The sequence below is a fragment of the Carcharodon carcharias genome, chromosome 18 (assembly GCF_017639515.1).
Source record: "Carcharodon carcharias isolate sCarCar2 chromosome 18, sCarCar2.pri, whole genome shotgun sequence".
Taxonomy (NCBI): Eukaryota; Metazoa; Chordata; class Chondrichthyes; order Lamniformes; family Lamnidae; genus Carcharodon; species Carcharodon carcharias.
The window spans coordinates 53,606,067-53,627,685 of record NC_054484.1 but is presented as its reverse complement, the minus strand read 5'-3'; the positions used below and the strand labels follow the sequence as shown (position 1 = coordinate 53,627,685).

At 41.1% G+C, this 21,619-nt stretch overlaps 1 protein-coding gene across 1 annotated transcript in view; it reads right to left on the bottom strand.

Moving 5' to 3' along the window:
* dmd (dystrophin) overlaps nt 1-21,619 on the bottom strand; it is a 1,748,406-nt gene that overhangs the window by 211,366 nt on the left and 1,515,421 nt on the right. Inside the window, exons 56-58 of the mRNA XM_041212034.1 lie at nt 19,320-19,476; nt 12,447-12,567; nt 8,494-8,762 (exon numbers count right to left, since the gene is read on the bottom strand). Of these exons, the coding sequence (XP_041067968.1) occupies nt 8,494-8,762; nt 12,447-12,567; nt 19,320-19,476 (547 nt within the window). The remainder of the gene's footprint in view (nt 1-8,493; nt 8,763-12,446; nt 12,568-19,319; nt 19,477-21,619) is intronic.

Sequence of the window (21,619 nt, the reverse complement as noted above, 5' to 3'; positions counted from 1 at the left end):
ATAATCTGAAGGGAAATTCAGGAAAAATATTCCCAGATATATTCCTCCTCAGCTCTGTAACTAAAGTCAGTAAGAGTAACTCTTGCAGATCACAAAATAGAATAAGTCAGTATGGGTGTGACCTTGCTAGAAACAAACTCAGTCATCTCACAATTCATTCTCTTTAGTGAAATTCAGTACAGTGCCTGCCACTATATTGTCTTCCCCAGCAAAATGCTGAACATAATCTTTTGTCCCAGATGCCACTACAGTATATCAGTATGATTGCAGCTTGACAAAGGAAATGGCAGAGAGGGAATCTTTCCCTGTTGGTGCAGCAGTTCACATACATACTGACCTGTCCCATGCTATGAATTGGAAATGTATAGTACAGTTTCAAGAGTCAGCAGCATTCAGAGAAAGTCTGTCTGCCTTTTTGGACAACCATCAGCTCTCATTTTTCTTCTGAGGGCAGAAGTGGAATTAACCTGAGGCTAGACTTTCTCCCCTCTTCTTAGACACCTTGATCCCACAGGCAGTTCAAACAATTCAAGCCGACAGGTTTGTTGCAGGATAGGTTTCAGGTACAGGACTAAGAGTTGGCTTGACCCCAAAACTTTCTCACTCAGAAATACATATGCAAATTCAACTGAGTCATCTGCATAGCCTTAAATTGGAAATTTCTAAACTAGTTCAACAGTTCTATTTTAAGTTAATCAATTAACCCTATCCTTGCCTTTAAGCCAGTAGTACTCATTGCAGAGGTGGAGGCCACTTGCTGCCCAACTCCCCTTTAGCAGACCAGCTGCTCTATGAGATTACATCTATGAATTGTTCAACTGCAAGATGCCATCAGAACTAAGACTTTGCATGGGTGTCTTCTTCCTTTATTACTACTCAGTAAGAAAAACCTAAGAGAATGCACATCAAAAGTGCCATCTAAGATGCACAGCACAACAGCAAAAAAGCAGAGATAGTTCCAATGGAAATATTATCGATTCCCCTTTTTATGGAGGAAGTGCCTGACATCATGTCAGTAACTTTTCAGAATGGCACATTTGAAATCATCTGCTCACACATGTAGGGAGTTACAAGTGAAGACCCAGGTTCCATTGCTCCATTCTGCTATATGCTGGAGATAGAACAATAAGTTGAAGATAACGCTGTGGTACAACAATCTTAAAGACTTTTCAGTACTATTCAACATCCCATTTCTATCTATTTAAAATTTTAAGTTAAATAAAATTGAAGACTGGGTGATGATTACATAATCAAAATAGTAAAATAAATGTATAATATATGCTTCATGTTTTTAGTGTTGCTTTCTTGTTAATTGTTAAAATTTCTGAAAACATACCAGTGTGTTTACATGCCTACTTAAGCATGTTTTTTTGTTAAATCAGAAATACTCTTGTTTCTTCAGTTGAGGTTCTGTGTTCAAAGTCAAGCAACAACCTAACTAATGAGTCAGTCTCATTTCTATTCTGTGAGACTCTCCCGATGTCCCTGACTAATTATAGTGTGCTTTCTCACGAACTTGATAAATTGATTCAATTTCACTCATTGACTCTCTTATGCTCCAATAAAACTGCTGTATGGTACCTGAATACCTGATAGCAGCACTACCTAAATGAGTCTTCTAAAAATTTATTAATGCCAAACACCTCAATGGCTTGATTTAGTAAAACAGCACAAAGGAGCATTAGAAGTGCCAATTCTACATCGTCCCTGTGAAACTTCAATCCAGTTGTTGACAATAATGGTCCTTCTGCTAAAGTCATTTGTCTTGTAAACTATCATCTGCTCATTTAATGTAATATTTTTTAGTTTAAACAGCCAAAAAAAAACTCGAAAAACTCTTTCCAGTTGCTGTTACCAGATACATTAAAAGAAATAATATTTTGGAACCTAATGAGCCCACTAAAGTAATCTTGGGTAATGGTCCTTTTCATGCTTGAATAATGATACATTTTAAGGGAATATTAATAATTGATTATAAAATAAGGGACAGCGATTATTTTTCAATGGCCACTGTTATGATAGGCAAAGCCCCCCAACAATCTATCTTGGGACCACTCCTATTTATATATAATTTACTGGTTACATTAGTGAAGGTTACATCAGTGAGGCAGAATACCCAAGTCTCTGGATAATTAGCCGTTTGGGAAAACAGCATGTTCTGAGAAGAGGGCTATCATTCACAAAAATATGCATGTACATACTTTGAAGAGTGGGCAAAGCTCTCACAAAGGCTTATTGAAACATATAGCATGGGAGGCCATTCAGCCCACTGTGTCTGTCCTGGTTCTTTGAAAGAGCTATGTAATTAGTATCACTATCCTGCTATTCCACACAGACTTGAAAATTTCACTTTTTCAATTATATAACCAATTATATTTTGAAAGTTACTGCTGATCTGCTTCCACAACATTTTCAGGCAATGCATTCCAAATCACTGTACAAAAAAGGCCAATAAAAAATGAGAAGGACCCGAGTTTGATCCTTCATCTGTGCTGGGTCAATGCATTAATAGTTAAGGGGCTACAATCAGCTTCAAATTCCCCAAGAGGGGGATAATCAGCTTCTGTCCAAAAGGACTTGAGTATAAAACTACCTATCTCAGTTCTACTTTAAAATTAATATTTTGAGAATCTCCTGTCATTGGTCATCAGGTCATGGTTCATCATGACACCATGCTGAGGAAGCAGGTCAGCAATAACTTTCGAAATATAATTGTCGGTCATCATGTCACACCAGAACATAAGTGAATGCACGCTGCCTGGCACTAGTGGACCTGTCCCTCAGTAAGGGAGTCAATAGCTCTAATATTCACTGGGATGGAGTTTTATAGCAGGATCAGGGGAGAATACTTATTGTTGGGATGAACACCATGGAGTTTTAGCTCCACAGGGTGCATATCTTTTTTTAAAAAAATAGATTCCCAGCATCGTAGCCAACTTGATTAACATGCCTGACTGTTTGTTGGATTGGGAAATCTTGCAGCACAACGTCGTAGTCCAGGAGCAGGTAGTTGTTGTTAGGAACGGAGAACACACAAATAGCTAGAGTGTGGTTGGGAGGGTCAAGGATTGTAGGGGGGGATGGGGCGGGAAGAGATCAGAGGGGCCTTGGGGATTTGGATGGGGTTGGGGTGAGAACTGGAGATTATGGGGGCGATTAAGGATCACTGATGGAGAAGTCAATGATGGCAGCTAGGAATTGGTCAGGGGAGATTGTGAAGGTGGTAGGGGGTGCATACAGGTAAGCTTTTTGTGCTTGGAGGAAACATTCCTGCTCCTCCTGGCCCACAAACATTGCTGCACTGGCACTTACCTGATGGATTCTTCTCCATCTCACTTCCTTTACCTGCCTGCTATCAAAGGCCTCGAAAACCCAGTCCATATGGAATATAAATAAAAACCCTATTAAAAGGAAGGCACAGAACCTCCTTAAAAGGTTTCAATGACTAATTCTCTTCCTGAGAGTGAATGGTCACCTGATGCCCCTCATCCTAACTCTGGTAAAAACCCAAAGTCATAGACTGGAATCTTGTGATGGGGGAAATTAGTCAGGCAGGAGGGTGGCAGGTGGAGACCCCACCACCTTCCTGCCTCAACCACAATTAAGTATGTGGCAGGAAGACCAGTGTACAGCCTTCCTGCCCACTTAAGGGCCTTGTCTTGCCGCTGCTGGTAATAACCCAGCAGCGGGCAGGGGGCTCGCCAAGCAAGGAGCAAAACTAGCAAACCTGCATGGGGTTGTTTGCGGGCTCCTGCTGGGAAGATGGGGTCCATTGTTTAAAGGTACTCAATGCTTACTTGAGGGACTTGACATCGGGAAGAGGGGCTTGCTGAGAGCCAACACCAAGTCCTTCCTGCTGATGCTCTCCCAAGTCCCTCACAACCACCTTCCTGCCATCATCACTCACCTGGGCTGGGTCCCTTGTCGATTCAAAGCCTTGGGTGGGTGTCTCAGTGACACTGCTAAGTACAGACAAGCTGCTGGCCTCTGCTTGATTAGTAGCTCTCAACAGGTGGGGCTTCTGCCCCCGGGGTCCTTGATCCTGGGGGATGTCCCGCTGCTGGCTTGTTAAGTGACTGAGTGGCACAAGATGTGGTGGGCCAGGAAGGGGTGACATGGGGTCTCCCCAGCTCTCTAGCCGATGGCTGAGACCCCCGTTACCTCCCCAAGATTCCGCCCAGTCATTTAAGGCACAGAAGGTGGCCATTTGGCCCATTAAGCCCATGCCGGCTCTCAGTGGAGCAATCCAGTCAGTCCCACTGCCCCACACAGTCCCAGACATCCTTCAAGTGCCATCAAATGTCTTTATGAAAGCACTGACTGCTTCTGCTTCCACCACCCTCTTGGACAGAGTGTCTCAGGTCATGACTACTCGCTATATAAAAAAGCTTTTCCTCATTTTCTCCTTCATCTCTTGCCCAAAATCATAAATCTGTCTCCCCTAGTCCTTGTAACATCAACTAACGGGAAGAGACTTTCCTTGTCTACCTTATCTAAGCTGATCATAATCTTATACACCTCTATCAAATCCCCCCACAATCTCCTTTGCTCCAAAGGAGAATAACCCCAGCCTTTCTAACTTAACCTTGTAGCTAAAATCCCCATCCCCAGAACCGTTCTGGTAAACCTCCTTCGCACCCTCTCAAGGACCTTCATATATTTTCTTCAAGTATAGTGACCAGATGCAAAACTCTAGTTGAAACCTAACCAGAGCTTTATATAGGTTCAGCATAACTTCCCTGCTTTTGTATGCACTCCCTCTAGTTATGAAGTTCAAGTTCCCATATGCTTTGCTATTCAATCTTCAAAGATGCACCTCCAGGTCCCTCAGTTTCTGCATACTCTTTAGAATTGTGCCATTAAGTCTATATTAAGTCTCTTCCCATCCCTTCTGCTAAATGCATCACCTTATACTTCTCTGCATTAAATTCCATCATGAATTGTCTGCCCATTCTGCTAACTTATGTTCTGTTGAACATAATTCGTAACATTCTCACTGTTTGCCACTTCTACAAGTTTGGCATCATTGGCAAATCTTACTCTGTTTTTCAAGATCCAAGTCAGTTATAGAAATATATATATATATATATATATATACATAAAATAGCAAAAACAGCATTGGTCATATCACTGACCCTTGAGGAATACTACTGGCTATCATCTTTCAGTCTGAAAATCAACCATCTACCATGACTGTGCTTTCTGTCCTTAAGCCAGCTTTTTATTCAATTACACACTGATTCTCCAATTCCATTAGCCTCAATTTTGTTAACCAGCCTTTTATGAGGTAACTTGTCAAACACTTTCTTAAAATCCATATGGACAACATCCATTACATTCCCTTCATCAATCTGCTCTGTTAATTCATCAAAAAAATTCAATTAGATTAATCAAGCATGATCCGCCTTTTACAAATCCACACTAGCCTTCATTAATTAGCTCAAACCTCTCCAAGTATCTGTTGATGTGTTTTCCCTGATTACGGATTCCAAAACCTTACCCACCACTGATTTTAGACTAACTGGCCTTTAGTTGCTAGGACTGTCCTTACACCCTTCCTTGAATAAGCGTGTCACATTTACCAAGCGTCTGGCACCTCCCCACTTCTAGGGAAGATTGAAAAATTAAGCGAAGCCCTTCTGTTATCCCCACCCCAATTCCTTTATCAACCTGGAATGCAAACCATTCAGACAAAATGACTTATCTAACCTAAGCAGAGCCAGCCTTTCGTGTACCTCCCCCTTTCAAATTTCACACCATCCATTGCCTCCATTCACACTGTCCATTGCCTCCACCATCTCTGTTTTTACCGATATTTTGTCAGATTCCTCTTCCTTAGTAAACATTGATACAAAGAACTAATTGGGCAGAATTTTACACCTCACGGATGGGCGCACGGCCAACCTGATCAGGCGTAAAATCATGCAAGATGACGTCGGAGGAGTGTCCCAACATCATTGAGCACTCACGCAATATTTCGCTCAGCGCGTGCACATAAAACTCAGAAGCATGCCCGCCGACAGTTAAGAGGGCCGTTAAGCCCATTAACAGCGCAAGTGTCTGTGATTTTTCGTGGCCTGTCCAGCCTTATGGCTGGCGGACAGGTGAATCAGCCAGGCAGCCTTTGCAGTTTTCATCAAACTCATCCAAGGGCAGGCTGAAATCTCCGTTAGGAAATAAAATAAAAATAAATATCCAGGGACAGCATTTTGCTTTCAGGTGCTTGATTGTGATGACTGGACATTTTTTGCAGCTTTTTTCACCTTTATTTCATCATTTGCAGGTCTGCAGCTGTCTGCCTTCAGGGAGCTCTCTCGCAGTGCTCACCCACACATGCGGTGACGTTATTGCCCGCCCTCACCCCGCCAGCGCTGAGCTTTTCAGCGCATGTTTCACGCTGGCTGGCCATTAATTAGCCCACCAATCACATGCGCCCGCAAAGGGTAAAGTTCAGGCCATTAAGTATTCTAGCCTTGCCCTGCGTCTTCAATCATATATCGCCCTCTTTGTCCCTAATATGATCCAAACCACCTTTTACTACCAACTTACTATTTACACGCTGGTAGAAGATTTTAGGGTTCCCTTTTATGTTGACTACCATTCTATTCTCATACTCTCTCTTTGCCAGTCTTATTTTCCTTTTCACCTTCCCTCTCAACCTATTGTATTTGACCTGGTTCTCATTTCAACTAACATGTATCATACACCCTCTTTTTTTGATTCATCATAATTTCTACCTCCCTCCACATCCAAGGAACCTTGTTTTGGCTCCTTTACCTCTCAGCCTTGTTAGAATGTACCTAGCCTGTAGCTGAGGCATCTCTTCCTTAAAGATCACCCATTACAGTTGTTCCTGCCAGTCTCTGGTCCCATTTTACCCTGGCTGGATCGCTTCTCAATGCATTGAGATTAACTGCTTTCAATAGAATTCCTATATTAGATTGTTCCTTGTTTTTCTCTATTCCTAATCTAAACCATATGATAATATGATCACTTTTACCCAAATGTTCCCCTATAGACACTTGGTCCACCTGTCCCATCTCATTTCCCAGCGCGAGATCTAGCAATGTCTCCCTTCTATCTGGGGCGAGAACAGGTGGGCGAGTTCTAAATGGGTTGGATTCCTGTTTCAGGTTTTTTTAACATTTTAAGCTCCAACCTGACACAGACCCATGCATTTTGGGGGGTTAAAATTGCTCCCAATGTCCCCAGTGGAGGGAAAGAAGAGAAAACAGAAGAAGCAAACAAATGATTCCTCTATTTTGTTCCATTAACTCCTCCTACTACCAAAAACTGTCCTCCTCAGAAAGCATTTCCACTAATCAGCATGTAATTCAAATTTCTACAGTTCATGGCACCGACTTCTGTCAAACAACACATAATTTTCTTCTACTGACTTGCACCCTTAACTAGCTGAGATTGATTACAGTTGCAACGGCCCCAGTATTTCTGGCGAGGCGGAGGGATCGTGGAGCGTGTTTAAGGATGGAGGGGGTGGGAGCTCAGAACTTGCGGGAAGGAAGAGTCCCTGTCAAATTGGCCAACTGCAACAGAAGGAGGGTCTGGGGGAGCACTCCTGCTGACAGGCAGTGCCAAAGCTTGTGTGATCTGGCTGTTCCCATCTCCATTTATTTTCTGGGTTTCCCGAGCCCTGGAAAACCACGCCTGCCAACATTAATTTTATATCAGGCTCCCAATTGCACTATGGAGTCTGATTTAAATACTATAATAAACTGTTCTGCCTCTTGAACATTATACACAGACACAATATGCATCCTGCGTCAATAAAACTACTGGCAGGCGATCAGATGACCGTTTGATGTCATGTTACACAATTTTCAATTTTTAACCCCGACCTACCCTCTACTTCCATCATGGAATGAAAAAAAGGCAATTTGTACTGAATTTGAGAGCCAATTTTACAAATTTTGACTGATAAACAGGTAAAGGTGAGTCCACAATTTCCTGTGAAATACTGGCAGTGGGCAGGGCTCACTGGAGTGCAATTTTTTTTAAAAAAAATCAGTCCTTTGAAGTCAAATCTTATGGGTGAAAGCAGCTACACAACACAGTGGGCCATGCACTCCCCTCCAATCTCAAGAAGCTTTACACTACATCCAGCCCTTGTCATAAGAGTTAGGAGTATTCAATTCTGACACTTGGGGAAAAATGTTGCTTTCTCAAGCACTAATATTGTTCATGGTAACAAGCACACAGAAATTTTGCTCCATTCCATCTCCTAAATGTTCAATAACAATATAGAAACTGTTGTCAGGAAACAGAGCTTCAATGGAAGTAGACTAATAGCAAAATCATTTGGAACAACCATTCAACTCAATCATTGCATGAAATCTTAACTGTTTATAGTGAATTCTGTCAAACTTCAATAATTTGCAAACTGTGTGAGATTTGAATGCAAAGGGACAATAAACTCAACATGAATATTCTTTCCAAACCATCCTTCACACTGCATGTTAATTTGTTGGCATTTACCTTGACTTTTTCAATATGGTCCTGCAGCGAGTCTATCAGCAGGTCCCCCACGGGTTGCCAGGTATCTCTGATAGCCTCGGCCTGTCTCAGTTTACGGTTCAATTCATCCATTGCATCTTGTAATTCCAGGAGCCTCTCCAAGGCCTCATCTATACGCTTCTGCCAATCAACAGAGCGAGTGCTCAACTTGTCCCACTCTACTTTTACCTCCTCGGCATGCTTCCGAATGACTCTGGCAACAGCCTGGGCATTCTCTTCAGGTGTTTTCACTGAGTAAACAGGAAAGAGAATTCTGTTAAGACACGAAAGCTCATGAAAGGAATGGGAATTAGAACTCCTTAAAACCTATTTTCTTGGCCAAACTTTTGGTCCCGCATCCTAATATCTACTTCTTTGGCTTGGCATTTTTGGATTGCACTTCTGCGAAGCAATTTTATTTTTCCATTAAAGACATTAAATAAACAAGGCTCTTTTGACCTGATTTACATAGCGTTCAGGAAAGAGGACAAAGTTATAAGATTACTTAACCCACGACAAAATTATTTCACTTTTTAGCTTGATTACATATATTTATATTGTTGGGTTGACATTTGTGATTTAGTTCCCCCAGTTAAAAAATGTTGAATACAGGGTGGCATACTGGGAATTTGGCGCAGAAGTCAGCCTGCACAATTTTCCATCAATTACGTAGGCTGCATTAGAAGTGCCAATCAGAATTCCTATTTTCTCTCCCTGTTCCAAAGAAATCTGTACCAGCAAAGACTTGCAAAATCTGCTGCATCAAATTCTGATCAGGTCTACTTCATGGATTCACAGCAACCAAACAATGCAGTACAAGTCTTTTTCATGGCTATGCAACAACCCAGTTCTTTGCTTTATTGGTACGCTGTTGAGTTAATCATTAGCCAGTTTTTAGGATGCAATGAATCTTTATGATCTTCCACAGAATGGCTAACCTTGTGAGGAAGAGGGGCATATCCGTGGCCAACGAATGAGTGGGTGGCACAGGAACATGTGGAGAGCTGCAGTCGAGTGTAATTCACTTTTTTTATTTTTGAAGACTCTGAATCAAAACACGTAAGATGTTTGATTTCAAGAGGAATCTTTAGAATTGAACTTAATATTCATGGCAAGGGAGTTAAAATGTTAATCAAGGTTCTCACTATTGATCAATATCCAGCAACTGAAAATCAACCATGCATGGATTTGGATGAGGAAAGGACTATGCTCAGCTGTGACACCGTTTACAGTTGAATAACATGCCAATAGTCACATCCTGGATTCATACATGAAAGAGCAGTTGCATGATTAAAATTCCAGGAGGACTTAGTGTCTATGGAAAGCTAGGTTGGCATGTGTCAGCACCTTCAGATGAGCTGGGAGAAAAACTGGCAAAAAAAACAGGATTATCAAAGCATTCCCATGAAATCCACATCTCAATCATTTGCAGTGGCAAATGTTGAAGCCCAATCTATCCAGTGGCCAATACAGCTGCTCTGAAATAGCTTCATTGTTTGTTGTCCTGGAATCTCACTCTGCCAAAAATTCTCAAAGCGCATATTTACTGAAACCATGAACAGTGATAATACCGTCAGACTAATTAGCATGAACAAATTATTGAGCCCGACACCATGACAGAATTGAAGAAATTCTTTTTCTATAGGATCCAGCTGCACCAGCTGGCTAGCAGAATTGGAATATCATATTGAAGTATAAGTTGCACTCCCAAGTTTGGTGATCATTAAACTTTAATGCAGAGATAGTAGCACTGTCCTGTAGCTTTTTTAATGTGTACAATTTAAAAAACACATACACACAACTTGCTAAAGCATTTGAAATATAGTTTCACACTTTCAACTTTTTTGTTGCAGTATTTCTCCCATCTCATCTGAAGTGCTGACTTTTGCTGGCTAACTTTCCACAGACACCAGGCCATGCCTCATACTTTAGTCATGTGGCTATTCTTCAAGTGATATTCTAATATGATGTTGAGCATTAGTATTTCATTGTTCCAACACTTCACTCCTTAATGCCAGCTTAACAAAAAACAGCAACAGTCTTTCGTTGTGACAGTGACAATCTGCTTCCGATTAACACCAAATTAAGGCCTGTTTTGTGCTGTGGACTTGTATTCCCTACAAGCTAGTTGTTATTATTCAAAGTCATTTTACTTAGCCTATAAAGAATTGCCACAAAGGAGAGACTTATCCGATCCATCTGAGCTGCATTCAAACAGGTCCCAGAAGAAAAGGGAAGAATAATAATTCACTGTGCCACTAGGTCCCCTTTGATCATTTTATCTTCTGCACTTGAGTTCCTCTGCCAAGGGGACGAAATAATGGGCTGCTCTGAGGCCTCTGCAATGTTGCTCTGTGATGGATGGCTCGGAGATACACAAGAGATGCACCAATTGATGCTCCTTAAGTGATTGTGCTTTGGTTCCATTTATCCATCCAGTGATGTTCTAGCTGACAAACTTAGCGTCTGGGGACTTACAAATGTGAATCCAAAATCTATCATTCCGTGTAGAATGTCTTTTTTACACCAATCACAGCAGCAGAAAATAATTTTACGACACCATACATAGCAAATCAAAGAAGGAATGGCTGGTTGCTGGACAAGGTTTCTCCTTGACAGCTTGTATGTACATGAGGAGCACAGCCAACTTTGAGATACATCAGCAAGCCGTTGCTACCTCTGCTGTACAGGCACAGGTACTGAAGAAAGGCTGATCAATGTCAACAAAAAGGGTCTGGTGAAAAAGAGCTCCACTCAATTGGAATTCTTCTTGTAGGAAGCCTGACCTACACCATGGACCTAACCTAAATATTATTTTATTTGTCATGCAGTTTAATTAATTGTTTACTATTATTAAGTCTGAACCTAGCACAAGATGCTTAAGGCACAAGTAAATATCATCTTAAAAATGTACAAACATTTTACTAAATTTTTGTTACGCAGTGGAATATTCGAGTTAAATCCCAAGATGTGATAAGGTAAATATTTCTGCCATTTAGAATCAGTTGAAGCATATTTAAGATTTTGAGGTGTGATGGCTGTAACATTGGGTTACCACACAGTTTCCCCATCTGCAGCAGCTGGCTTCAAATGCAGTCAGAACGAAGCAATACAAGTCTCTTATTCTAACTGCAGACTGTAAGGAACCAACGTGAAATGGGTTTGGGTACTCTCAACCTAGTGTGCTTTCCCACAACATAAAACCGTTCACAATTTGCACAATGGCATTACATTGGCAATCTCACTCATATTCCTTTAGAGTAATAGATAATTGGAATCTTGTAGATGGAGTGGGGTTGGGGACAACTTTTCAGAGAAGTAAGTTCTGCATATGGATGGTAATAAATAAGTGAACCCCCAGCCTTACCTCCCCTCCATGGCCCAGGAATGCTGAAACCAATTGTTGTTGCCTACCACAAGTCTACACGATTTATTAAAGGCCAAACAAGCAGAAAGCAAAGACTCCATATTGCTCCATACGGGTTAGTGCCATATCACATATATGATAAAATATAAGTAAAACTTGACAATTGCATCCTGAGGATTTTATTTGGTACAATGTTTAAGAAGAACTATAGCTCCAGACATTTCCAATAGTATTGGAATCTCTTTCACTGTTTTTCTCAAATCTCACTGCTTTTAATGGTCCTCAGAGAGTAACAATACATTTTAAAAAAACAACAGAAACCAAATAAGCCTGATGCTTTGCAGAACCCTTCTTTTAAAAAGTGTGGAGCAGCAAGGATAGTAAATTATTTAAACTTATGTATTTGGGCACCCGGGAAGAACACACAGCCTCATCTCATTAATAAGAGATCTACAATTGAGCATAATTGTCCCCAAGTGAACCAATCAGTTTTCAGCAAATCATACAACAGTGACTGAATACCATTAACTAATCTTTATTGTATCCAGAACACAAGTTGAGTAATTACCTTTTGGTGATGACAAAAGACTTTCAGGACCTTCGATAGGCTGCTCAGCCAAGAACAGACGCACTGTGTCCAAAACACTCATGATCACTGGTTCCTTGGCCTTCAACTCCCGCTTGAAAGTCTGGAAGAAGTATACAGCACATTATATTGTAACTTTCACAAAGACTAAAATAAGTATTGAAATTAAGTCATCAGCCAGAGAAGCAGAGAAATATTATTAATCCTACAGGAATTGTAACACTACAAAAGTATTACATTTTCCCTCCATGGATCACCACCTTGATGCTCCGATGATCCCTTGAGCAAAACTTCTGGGACCTCCTTGCTTCTGGTAGGGCCTCCCATAGTGACAAGGTCAGGGGGAGCTGCCAGACAAAGTGAGGTCCAAAATGTCCACCATGATAGAGCAGACAAAGAAAAACTACGGGTCATCTCTGGCTGCAAAGGTGGAAGGGGGCTGCAGTGGCAAGGTAGGCTCACTCATCATGGTATAATACGTCACCGAAATTTGACTACCAATCCGTCAAGATCATGTGGGTAATGATGGCGCCCCAAGGTCCCCATGTTAAACAAAGTCACACGCAGGCTCCTATCAGGATCCATTTGCCAAGTTCTGTGATGACGGAGAATTGGCAATGGGGTCCGGGTTAAGAACCTGCAAGTCCTTAGTCAAGAATCTATACACAGGTGACAGATGTGTGAAGGTTGTTGGATACCTGTGTTGGGACAGAGGTGTCATTGGGCAGCAGCTTCTGTGATTGAGCAATCCTCTTCCCGATATCTTCTGCTCACCCCAAATGGGGAGGGGGCTAGAATAGGTACTCTAAATATAATCTGTCCCACTTTCTCCTGGCTGGGAAACAATACCCTGTGGGATCACCATCTTCATGGTCAAAGAAAGAAAACTTTAAATTTTGCAACTTGGAATGTTAGAATACTCCTTGATAATCTCAAGAATGATCATCCAGAAGGAAAAACTGCAATCATATCATGTGAGCTACCAAGAATCCAAATTGACATCACCGCCCTCAGTGAGACCTGCCTTCCTGGGGAGGGGCAGCTGAAGGAACAAGCCAGGCGATACACCTTCTACTGGAAAGACTGACAGTGACCCTCATGTCCGCAGAATTAGTTTTGCCTTCCAGAATAGGATCTTGGATGCATCGCCAGAACTCCTAAATTATATAAATAAATGGATCATGACACCTCACCTACAACTCAGCCGTAACTAATATGACACCGTCTTCAGTGCTTATATCCCGACCCTGGCTCTTGACTTAGATGAAGATGTTAAGGAAAAGTTCTATTCTGACCTTGAAAAGGTCCTCATTGCCATCCTTAAAGAAGAAAAGATTATCCTCTGTGGGACTTTAATGCCAGGGTTGGCTGTGACTCCAATGTCTGGAGTGGAGCCATTGGGAAAAATGGGAGTGGGAAAAACCATTGTAAATGGTGTCCTCCTGCTGACAAAGTGTACTCAGCTTGGCCTCATTATAACAAACATCCTCTTCCACCAGAAGGACAAATACAAAACCACATGGAGACATTCTAGATCAAAACATTGGCACCTCCTGGATTATGTCATTGTTCAAAGATCTAAGTAACATCCGTGTCACCCGATTCATCAACTGATGCCTTCTAGATAGACCATAGACTTGTTCAATAGGTGATGAACATCTGCCTTGCACCAAGACATCACAAGGCCCAAAGGCCCAAGAGGAAGGAGATCAATGTCTCAGCCCTAAAGCATCTTGACTGAAGAGAAGAATTTCAAGTTCAGCGCCTGATCGATCTGGAAGATCTTTACATATCCAACTCAATTTCAGAACAGTGGGATCAAATAAAGTCAGCTGTACTACACTCCTGTGCCCAGATCATTGATTTAGAGCATCGTCATCACCAAGATTGGCTCGATATAAAAAATGCTGAAGTATGTGACCTCCTAGGGCAAGACTTTCATTGCCTGGCAGAACAACTCAAGATCTCAAATCAAGAATTTCAACAGCTGAAGGCTGACGCCCAAAGACAAATCCTGAAGATAAAGGACATGTGGTGGGAACAGAAAGCCCATAAGACCCAACAATAAGCGGACCATCATGACATACAAAGATTTTTTGAAGCCACTAGGCCAGGTCAAATGGACAAAAACCCTTTGCTCACAGGGTGGTGTTTCTCTTCTTAAGGATGATAATGCCATCTGTCAATGCTGGAAAGAACATTTTCAACAGCTCCACAACCATGAATCCACAGTGGTAGCTGATATTCTCCAGGCTAACTCCGATTATCCTGTCGTAGGATCTATGGGTGAACCACCATCGATGGGAGAGCTGCAACAAACAATCAAACAGATGAAAACAACAAAGCCTGTGGCTAGTATTCCAGCTGAGGTTGCCAAAGTTGGTGGGCTTCTGCTTAAATCAAGGGTCCATGATTCCATGCACTCATCGTACAGATTTGGGAGGTAAAAACACTCCACTAGCCATCCCCACCCTCACCACACCTCAACTTCAGGAATGCAACAATTTTAACCATCTTCGAGAAAGGAGTTAAATTGTGTTGTGGAAACTATCGAGATATTTCCCTCTTGTCCATAGCTGGGAAAATCCTGCCATGCATTCTCTTGAATCACCTATTTCCTGTGGCTGAGGAAATATTCTCAGAGACACAGTGCAGTTTTTGACTTTCCAAAGGAACCTTTGCCGTGGTCTTTGTTGCCAGAAAAATCCAAGAAAAATATCAGGAATAACACTAGGAACTCTTGATTGCATTTATCGACCTGACCATCGCGAGGCCCTGTGGATTGTGCTCCAAAGGTTTAGATGTCCAAGGAACTTCATCACAATCTTGCAACCGCTCCATGATGATATGACTGCAACTATCTTGGGTGGGAGATCTGAAGCAGGTGCCTTCAAAATCTAGACTGTGTAATAGCCCCCATAATATTTACAATCTACCTGATATTGCTTATTCACCTCATCAAAGATCAACTGCCCTCTACTGTCAGTGTTGAACACCACCTTGATGAAAACTCTTTAACTCAGTTGCCTCCGCGCCAAAACTAAACTGACCACCATAGTCATACATGATCTACAGTTTGCAGCTGACTGCAGTGTCATTGTTCACTTTGCAACAGATTTGTAAACCACTCTTGATCTCTTCAATTCTGCATACAAGGAACTTGGCCTGTCCTTGAATGTTGCCAAAAATAAACTTGTATATCAACCCAGACCTTGTCAGCCAAATATTCCACTTCTCCCTTGAGGGAGAGATTCTGGAATATGTTAAGCATTTCCGACCTTGGCAGCCACCTCTCTCAAAAGGCCACCTTTGAAAAGGAGATCCAGCACCAGATCAGCTGAACCAGGTTGACCTTCTACAAACTATGGCAGTGAGTGGTTGACAGCAAAGACCTCCACAGGTCAACAGATGTCCTAATGTTCAGAGGAGTTGCCGTCACCACACTCCTGTACTGCAATGAGTCCTGGACTGTGCATCAGTGACACTTTAAGAGTACTGGAGAAATTCCATCAGCAATGCCTCTGTGCATCCTCTGGATTCAATGGGAGGACCATCAAACAAGTGTTCATGTACTTCTTAAAGCCAGCTCCACAAGTGTTCAGGCAAAACTCCTGTAAAACCATCTTCAATGGACTGCACACTGTCCAAATGGCTGAAAAGTGTCTCCTCTGTCAGGTCCTGTTTTCTCAGCTCTCAGATGGCCAATGTTCCAGGGGAAGAGAAAGAAAACACTTCAAAGATACTCTGAAACATCCCTTGAAATGCAGCAGCATTGACATTAAGGACTGTGAGGAACTTGCTATCAATTGTTCAAAATGGTGCCAACTTGTCCAGCAAGTTGTAACATGCTTTGAGTCACAACATCTTGATGAGGCAGAGAAGTGGCAGAGAAGGAAAGAAAAGGAAGCTAATCCTGTACTTTTTATTCCACTACCCCATGGGACATCTTATCTCATGTGCCCAAAGATCTGTGGGTCAAGAATTGGCCTGTTCAGTCACATGAAGACCCATGGCAGAAACTCGCTACGTTGAGTAAATGCCATCCTTGAATTGAGAGAAGCTGGCGATTACAATGTGTATTTGTGGCCTATATTACGTAACTGTAGAGCACCAATCATTCTGAAAAATATCCTGCAGAATGTGATCTGATGAGAATAAAACTCTCCAAATGTCAAATATACAGGTGTCAAAAATAGTTAAATTTGAACTTTAAAAAAAACTTCTTTCCAAAGTAAAAACTAATGGAGCAACAGAACCTGATTTTAGATGTATTCCTCTTCCTCTCGCCATACAAATGTATTGTTCATAGTATGACCAATTAGTTTCATGCCTCATCCCTTGTACCACACTCTATATTTGAAAGGTGTAATTCTAACTCCATACTCAGCACGATGGTGAGAAGGTATGACACAGCTTGTGCCATTTTCCACACCCAAGGAGAATGAGTTTCAAAGTTCCTTGTAGGACAGAGGTGTCCAAGCTTCTTGTTTTTGCAGGTCAGGTAGAAACTTTAAATCCTTGCTCCCTTAATTTGCCTGGGAAAGGACCAGGCTCAGCTGTGATGCCCTCTGTAGTCAAATGGCTTGTTGACATTCACTGATTAAGTTCATATATGAAGAATGGTCACTTGCATGTTGTAGTAGTTGGCTTATGGCATGTGAAGCTGTGCCCTAACAAAGATCACAGACCTGGAAGTTCCTCAACATTTATGCCCAAAACCTAATCTCTTCACTGATCTTGCCAATGAGAATTTATGCCCAAATTTCCTGTGGATTTTATTTGCCTGCCTTGAACTTACTGCCAACATAAAACAAGGTCTAATGCAGCAGCATGAAGCGGGGGTGTAGGGGTTGAGGGGAGGGGGAGGGGCATAACAGCGAGTGGGCTGCTATCTTGTACCCCAGCACCTCACTCACAGAGCCTCCTGTCTCTGATGCTGCTCCTTATTTTCCATTGTTATGCACAATAAGAATATCCCCATGAGGAACACTATTCTAGCCTCAGTGCATGGGTCATTGAGAGTCTGAAACATTTTGGCCGATGGGCAGAATTTGGTTAAATATATTGCAGGTCTCAATAAAAAAAAATACTGCAGGAATCATAATTTCACTGATACCAGGTGACTTCAGGTTCTGCTGTGCCTGATTTATTTTTTATTTATTCTTTCATGGGATGTGGGCATCACTGGCAAGGCCAACATTTGTTGCCCTCATTGTCCTTGAACTGAGTGACTTACTCAGGGACAGTTAAGAGTTAACCACATTACTGTGGATCTGGAGTCACACACGGGTCAAACCAGGTAAGGATGGAAGATTTTCTTCCTTAAAGGACATTAGTGAACCAGATGGGTTTTTATGATGATCAATGATAGTTTCATGGTCACCATTACTGACAATATCTTTCAATTCCAGATTTTATTAATTGAAGTTAAATTCCACCAGCTGTCATGGTGGGATTTGAACCTGATCCCCACAGCATTAGCCTGGACCTCTTGGTTACTAGTCCAGTGAAATTACCACTATGCTCCAAATTTCAGCAAACACTTACGTCAACATATCATTGGTGTAAGTGCATGAAACTCAAGTGAGCTAGTCTCTTGCACAGGGTTAATTACAAAAACAAGAGGCAGAGTTTTGTAACTTGAAGAGGTGCAAACGATCAAGGATATTTGCACAAATCAATGCTTCAATGTAAGTCCAGTGTAAATCAGTAACACTCAAAATTTCTTTGCAATGAACAGCCCCACATTGTCTTACATCACAGGTACCCTCAAAAGTTCCAGGACATTCTCTTTAGGAGGGGAAGGAAGTAAAATTAGGAGGAAATCTATTACTCGGGAAAACTATAGCCGAAGCAACACAAAGTCAAGCTATCAGAATCCAGGGCAGTATCTTTTGTCAAGATTCAACATCTACACTATGGAAGCTGTTGAAAACTCCTGGCCACAACTGTGTTAACGTCTTGTAAGAAATTATCTCTCTCTTTCAGCTAATTCACAGTTTAATTAGGCATGGGCAAACATTACAGTTTCTACCTTGCACTCATGCTAAACTAGGGTGTAGTTAAATTGTGTGTTAAGACCTAAACCGACACAAAGGTATGCTGAGTGAGAGCATTTCCTCAGGGAAATCTCACTCTGCTTTGTGTCATTGTCAGGACAAGTCTTCACTGTTTGCATTCAGGCTAAATGATGACTGTAGAGTTGGTGCAAGACCACTTTACATTCATGCAATAGTTGTACTGTGAATATACCCTTGGACAATGTTTCTTAAAAGGTTTTATCTGCACTTATTGATACAGTCATAGTTTCCATTCCATACATAAACCTGCTGCTACAAGAAACCTTTTTACTTGAGCTATTTCAGTTTTATCCAAATTCTCTGCAGTGTGGCTTAATTAAATACATGAAAAAAAATCATTGCTTTTTCATGATTGTAAGAAGATTTGAAAATTAAACCATGCAGGTCAACAATGATGCATTAAATTTACATTTTAGCTAAAAATGGAACTATGTGTTGTGCACTTCCCAGGGTCACTCCAGAACATGTGAGAGTTAAACTTCGAATCTTGTAAATGAAACCCAAACATGCTTTTCATCATCTAGCACAGCATCCCTACACATTGTTATTTGTTATATTGCAGTGATTAATTTTGTACAGAATGAACTTGGCAAGCTGAACATATTTTGTTCTTTACAGTTATCAATTCATAATCTAAGAAGGCTATATATTCCTCAAAGAATGAAAGAGCTGCCATTTGTCTGGCAACACCAATCAGTCCTTGCAAGCAGATATGGAGTTGGAATATTCTTTATGACAAAAGTTTGAAGCAGTGAAAATATAATTTTTTCCTTACTCTGTGAACATCATTCTGCTGTTGTACAGAAGGAACATCACCACCAATAGGTCTTTGCCTCGTTAGCTCATCATTCTTCAAATTCAGCCATGCCAATAAGTCCTGGAGAGAGATGTGTAGTCGCTTCCACTGCTCGGCGCTCGTTTCCAGGCAGGCTCTAATAGGTTAAAAAAAAAGCATCCCAACATTGTGTTCACCCACAGAACAATAGCAAAACCAAAAACTAGGCTATACAAATGGATGTACTTACTAATTGCAACCAGCTGCCCTATTTACTAAAACAAAAAAAGTACCATAAACCTTTTCCAGCACACAATTCAAACACATTTCTTGTCCTGTATGATCAATTGAAAAACATGTGACAAGAAATGGAGCACAATTGGAGAAATATACCAAATCACTGAATATTGTCTATAACCTTCTCGACATAAATATTCCAAATTTTAATATAAATTATTTTAAATTTTTTTTTACCCAAAATGCTTTATGTTTTTAATTTCAAATAAAACAAATAAAATAAAATTCTATGTTGGCGTAACACATACAATGTGGTGTCAACTACAATTTTATAGAAAGCTTTACCTGCTGTCCCCTCTATGAATGTGTAATAATGTTGGCTATCGCATCATTACACCACAGAGATTCAAAAGGTCCAAGCTTTGATTCTCAGCCAGTTGAGATAAAACATTTGGCTTCAATGCCCTTTGGATAGGGACAAGAATAAAAAAGTCAGTTAGGGCTTTCGTTCTTGATTGTTATCCAATGACCCTTGCTGGAAGATATGCAAGTGCAGGTGTTAGAAGGGAACATGATCAGATGCAGCTGCGATGACATTCATAGTCAAGTAGAATTGTCTATCTAGCTTTACACAAAAAGGAATACTGCAAAGCTGACCACACCCATACCCCAGTAAGGACTCAGAACATTGAGCAGAAAAGGAGAGATAATTGAAAAAATGTTTTGACTGTGAAAATGTCAAATACGCTAACAACTTGCATCAGCAGGTACAAGTATCTAAACACAATTGGTTCACGTCACAAAGCTATTGTTGAATCGTTAAATAAATGTTACCCAATCTTTTTTTGCAGATGCAGAACATTCTGTTCCACAGCACTACATTGAACATTAAATTGAGGGACCAACCCTGATGACTTCCATTCAGATACTAGTCACAAAACTTCCTGAAACTCTGAAGCAATAAATTGCGGTAGCTAGAATTCCAATTGTTTCCAACTCATTAATGACCAAAAATATGTGAAAAATCATATTGTGTGACAATAATTATGTACCTAACAACATGGCTCAACATATTTAACGCAGAAAAAATATCAAAATGGGAAGATGACATGGATGATTCAGTCCACAAGACTTATTTCCTGCTCGCCCAGCTCAATTCTCATTAAACTGCTAACCTTCCAATTTCCCAGCTTGGTTCTCTTGCTAAGTTACATTATAAATTGTTCCCACTCATTGAGCACTATTTGCCTTTCCTTTTAAAACTCCCATTGTCATCATCCCCTCCTCTAAACTGTTATAAATTTGGGTATGCTTCCTTGGCTGCCTTTAGTTGCTCCAATAAATGGATCTCTTTCCCCTATGTTTCAGCATTGACTCACACTGCTCAATATCTGTTTACACAATAGTGTAACCCAGGGGTTCCTTGTGATCGAACGGAACCAGATATTTGTGTCTTTCACACATGTCCCATCTTCACTTACAATATTTTTGAAAGTGGAACAAGAAAACACTTTGAAAGATGAAGCTAGATATGAATTGTTAAGTTGCTTCATTTCACAGCAAGTGAATATACAGAACAACAGTATCGATCAGACTCTCTGAATTCCATCAATACAACATGTCCTTCCACAATGATATAAAAAGCACAAGGTTTCACCACATCAGTCTTCCTTCTTCAGGTACCATCCCTTAAAAGGGCATCAGCGACCACTGGATTGCTCCATGGTTATGCTTGACAAAGTGCTGCACTGGTCTGTCGTTGCCTTCTGCAGTATAGCTGACCAGGAAACCCTCCCACTCTTAGCACCTGCCATCAGATGATGAAAGCTTGCCCATATAGCTTTCTGTTTAAAAACCTGATGTAAATTGTATGTCTGTTGTTTTCAATCTTCCTGCTTACTATTCAGGAGAAAAGCCAGTACCAAATGCTGCCTGCTGACCACCCAGCATTACAGACCTTCCAGCACAATGTATTGTAAGGTGTTTCTAGATAGGCTAATGAACTGCTTATTGATGATGTTCTTTGGGGAAAATTAGCAATTCCACTTTAACATTTCCTTTTA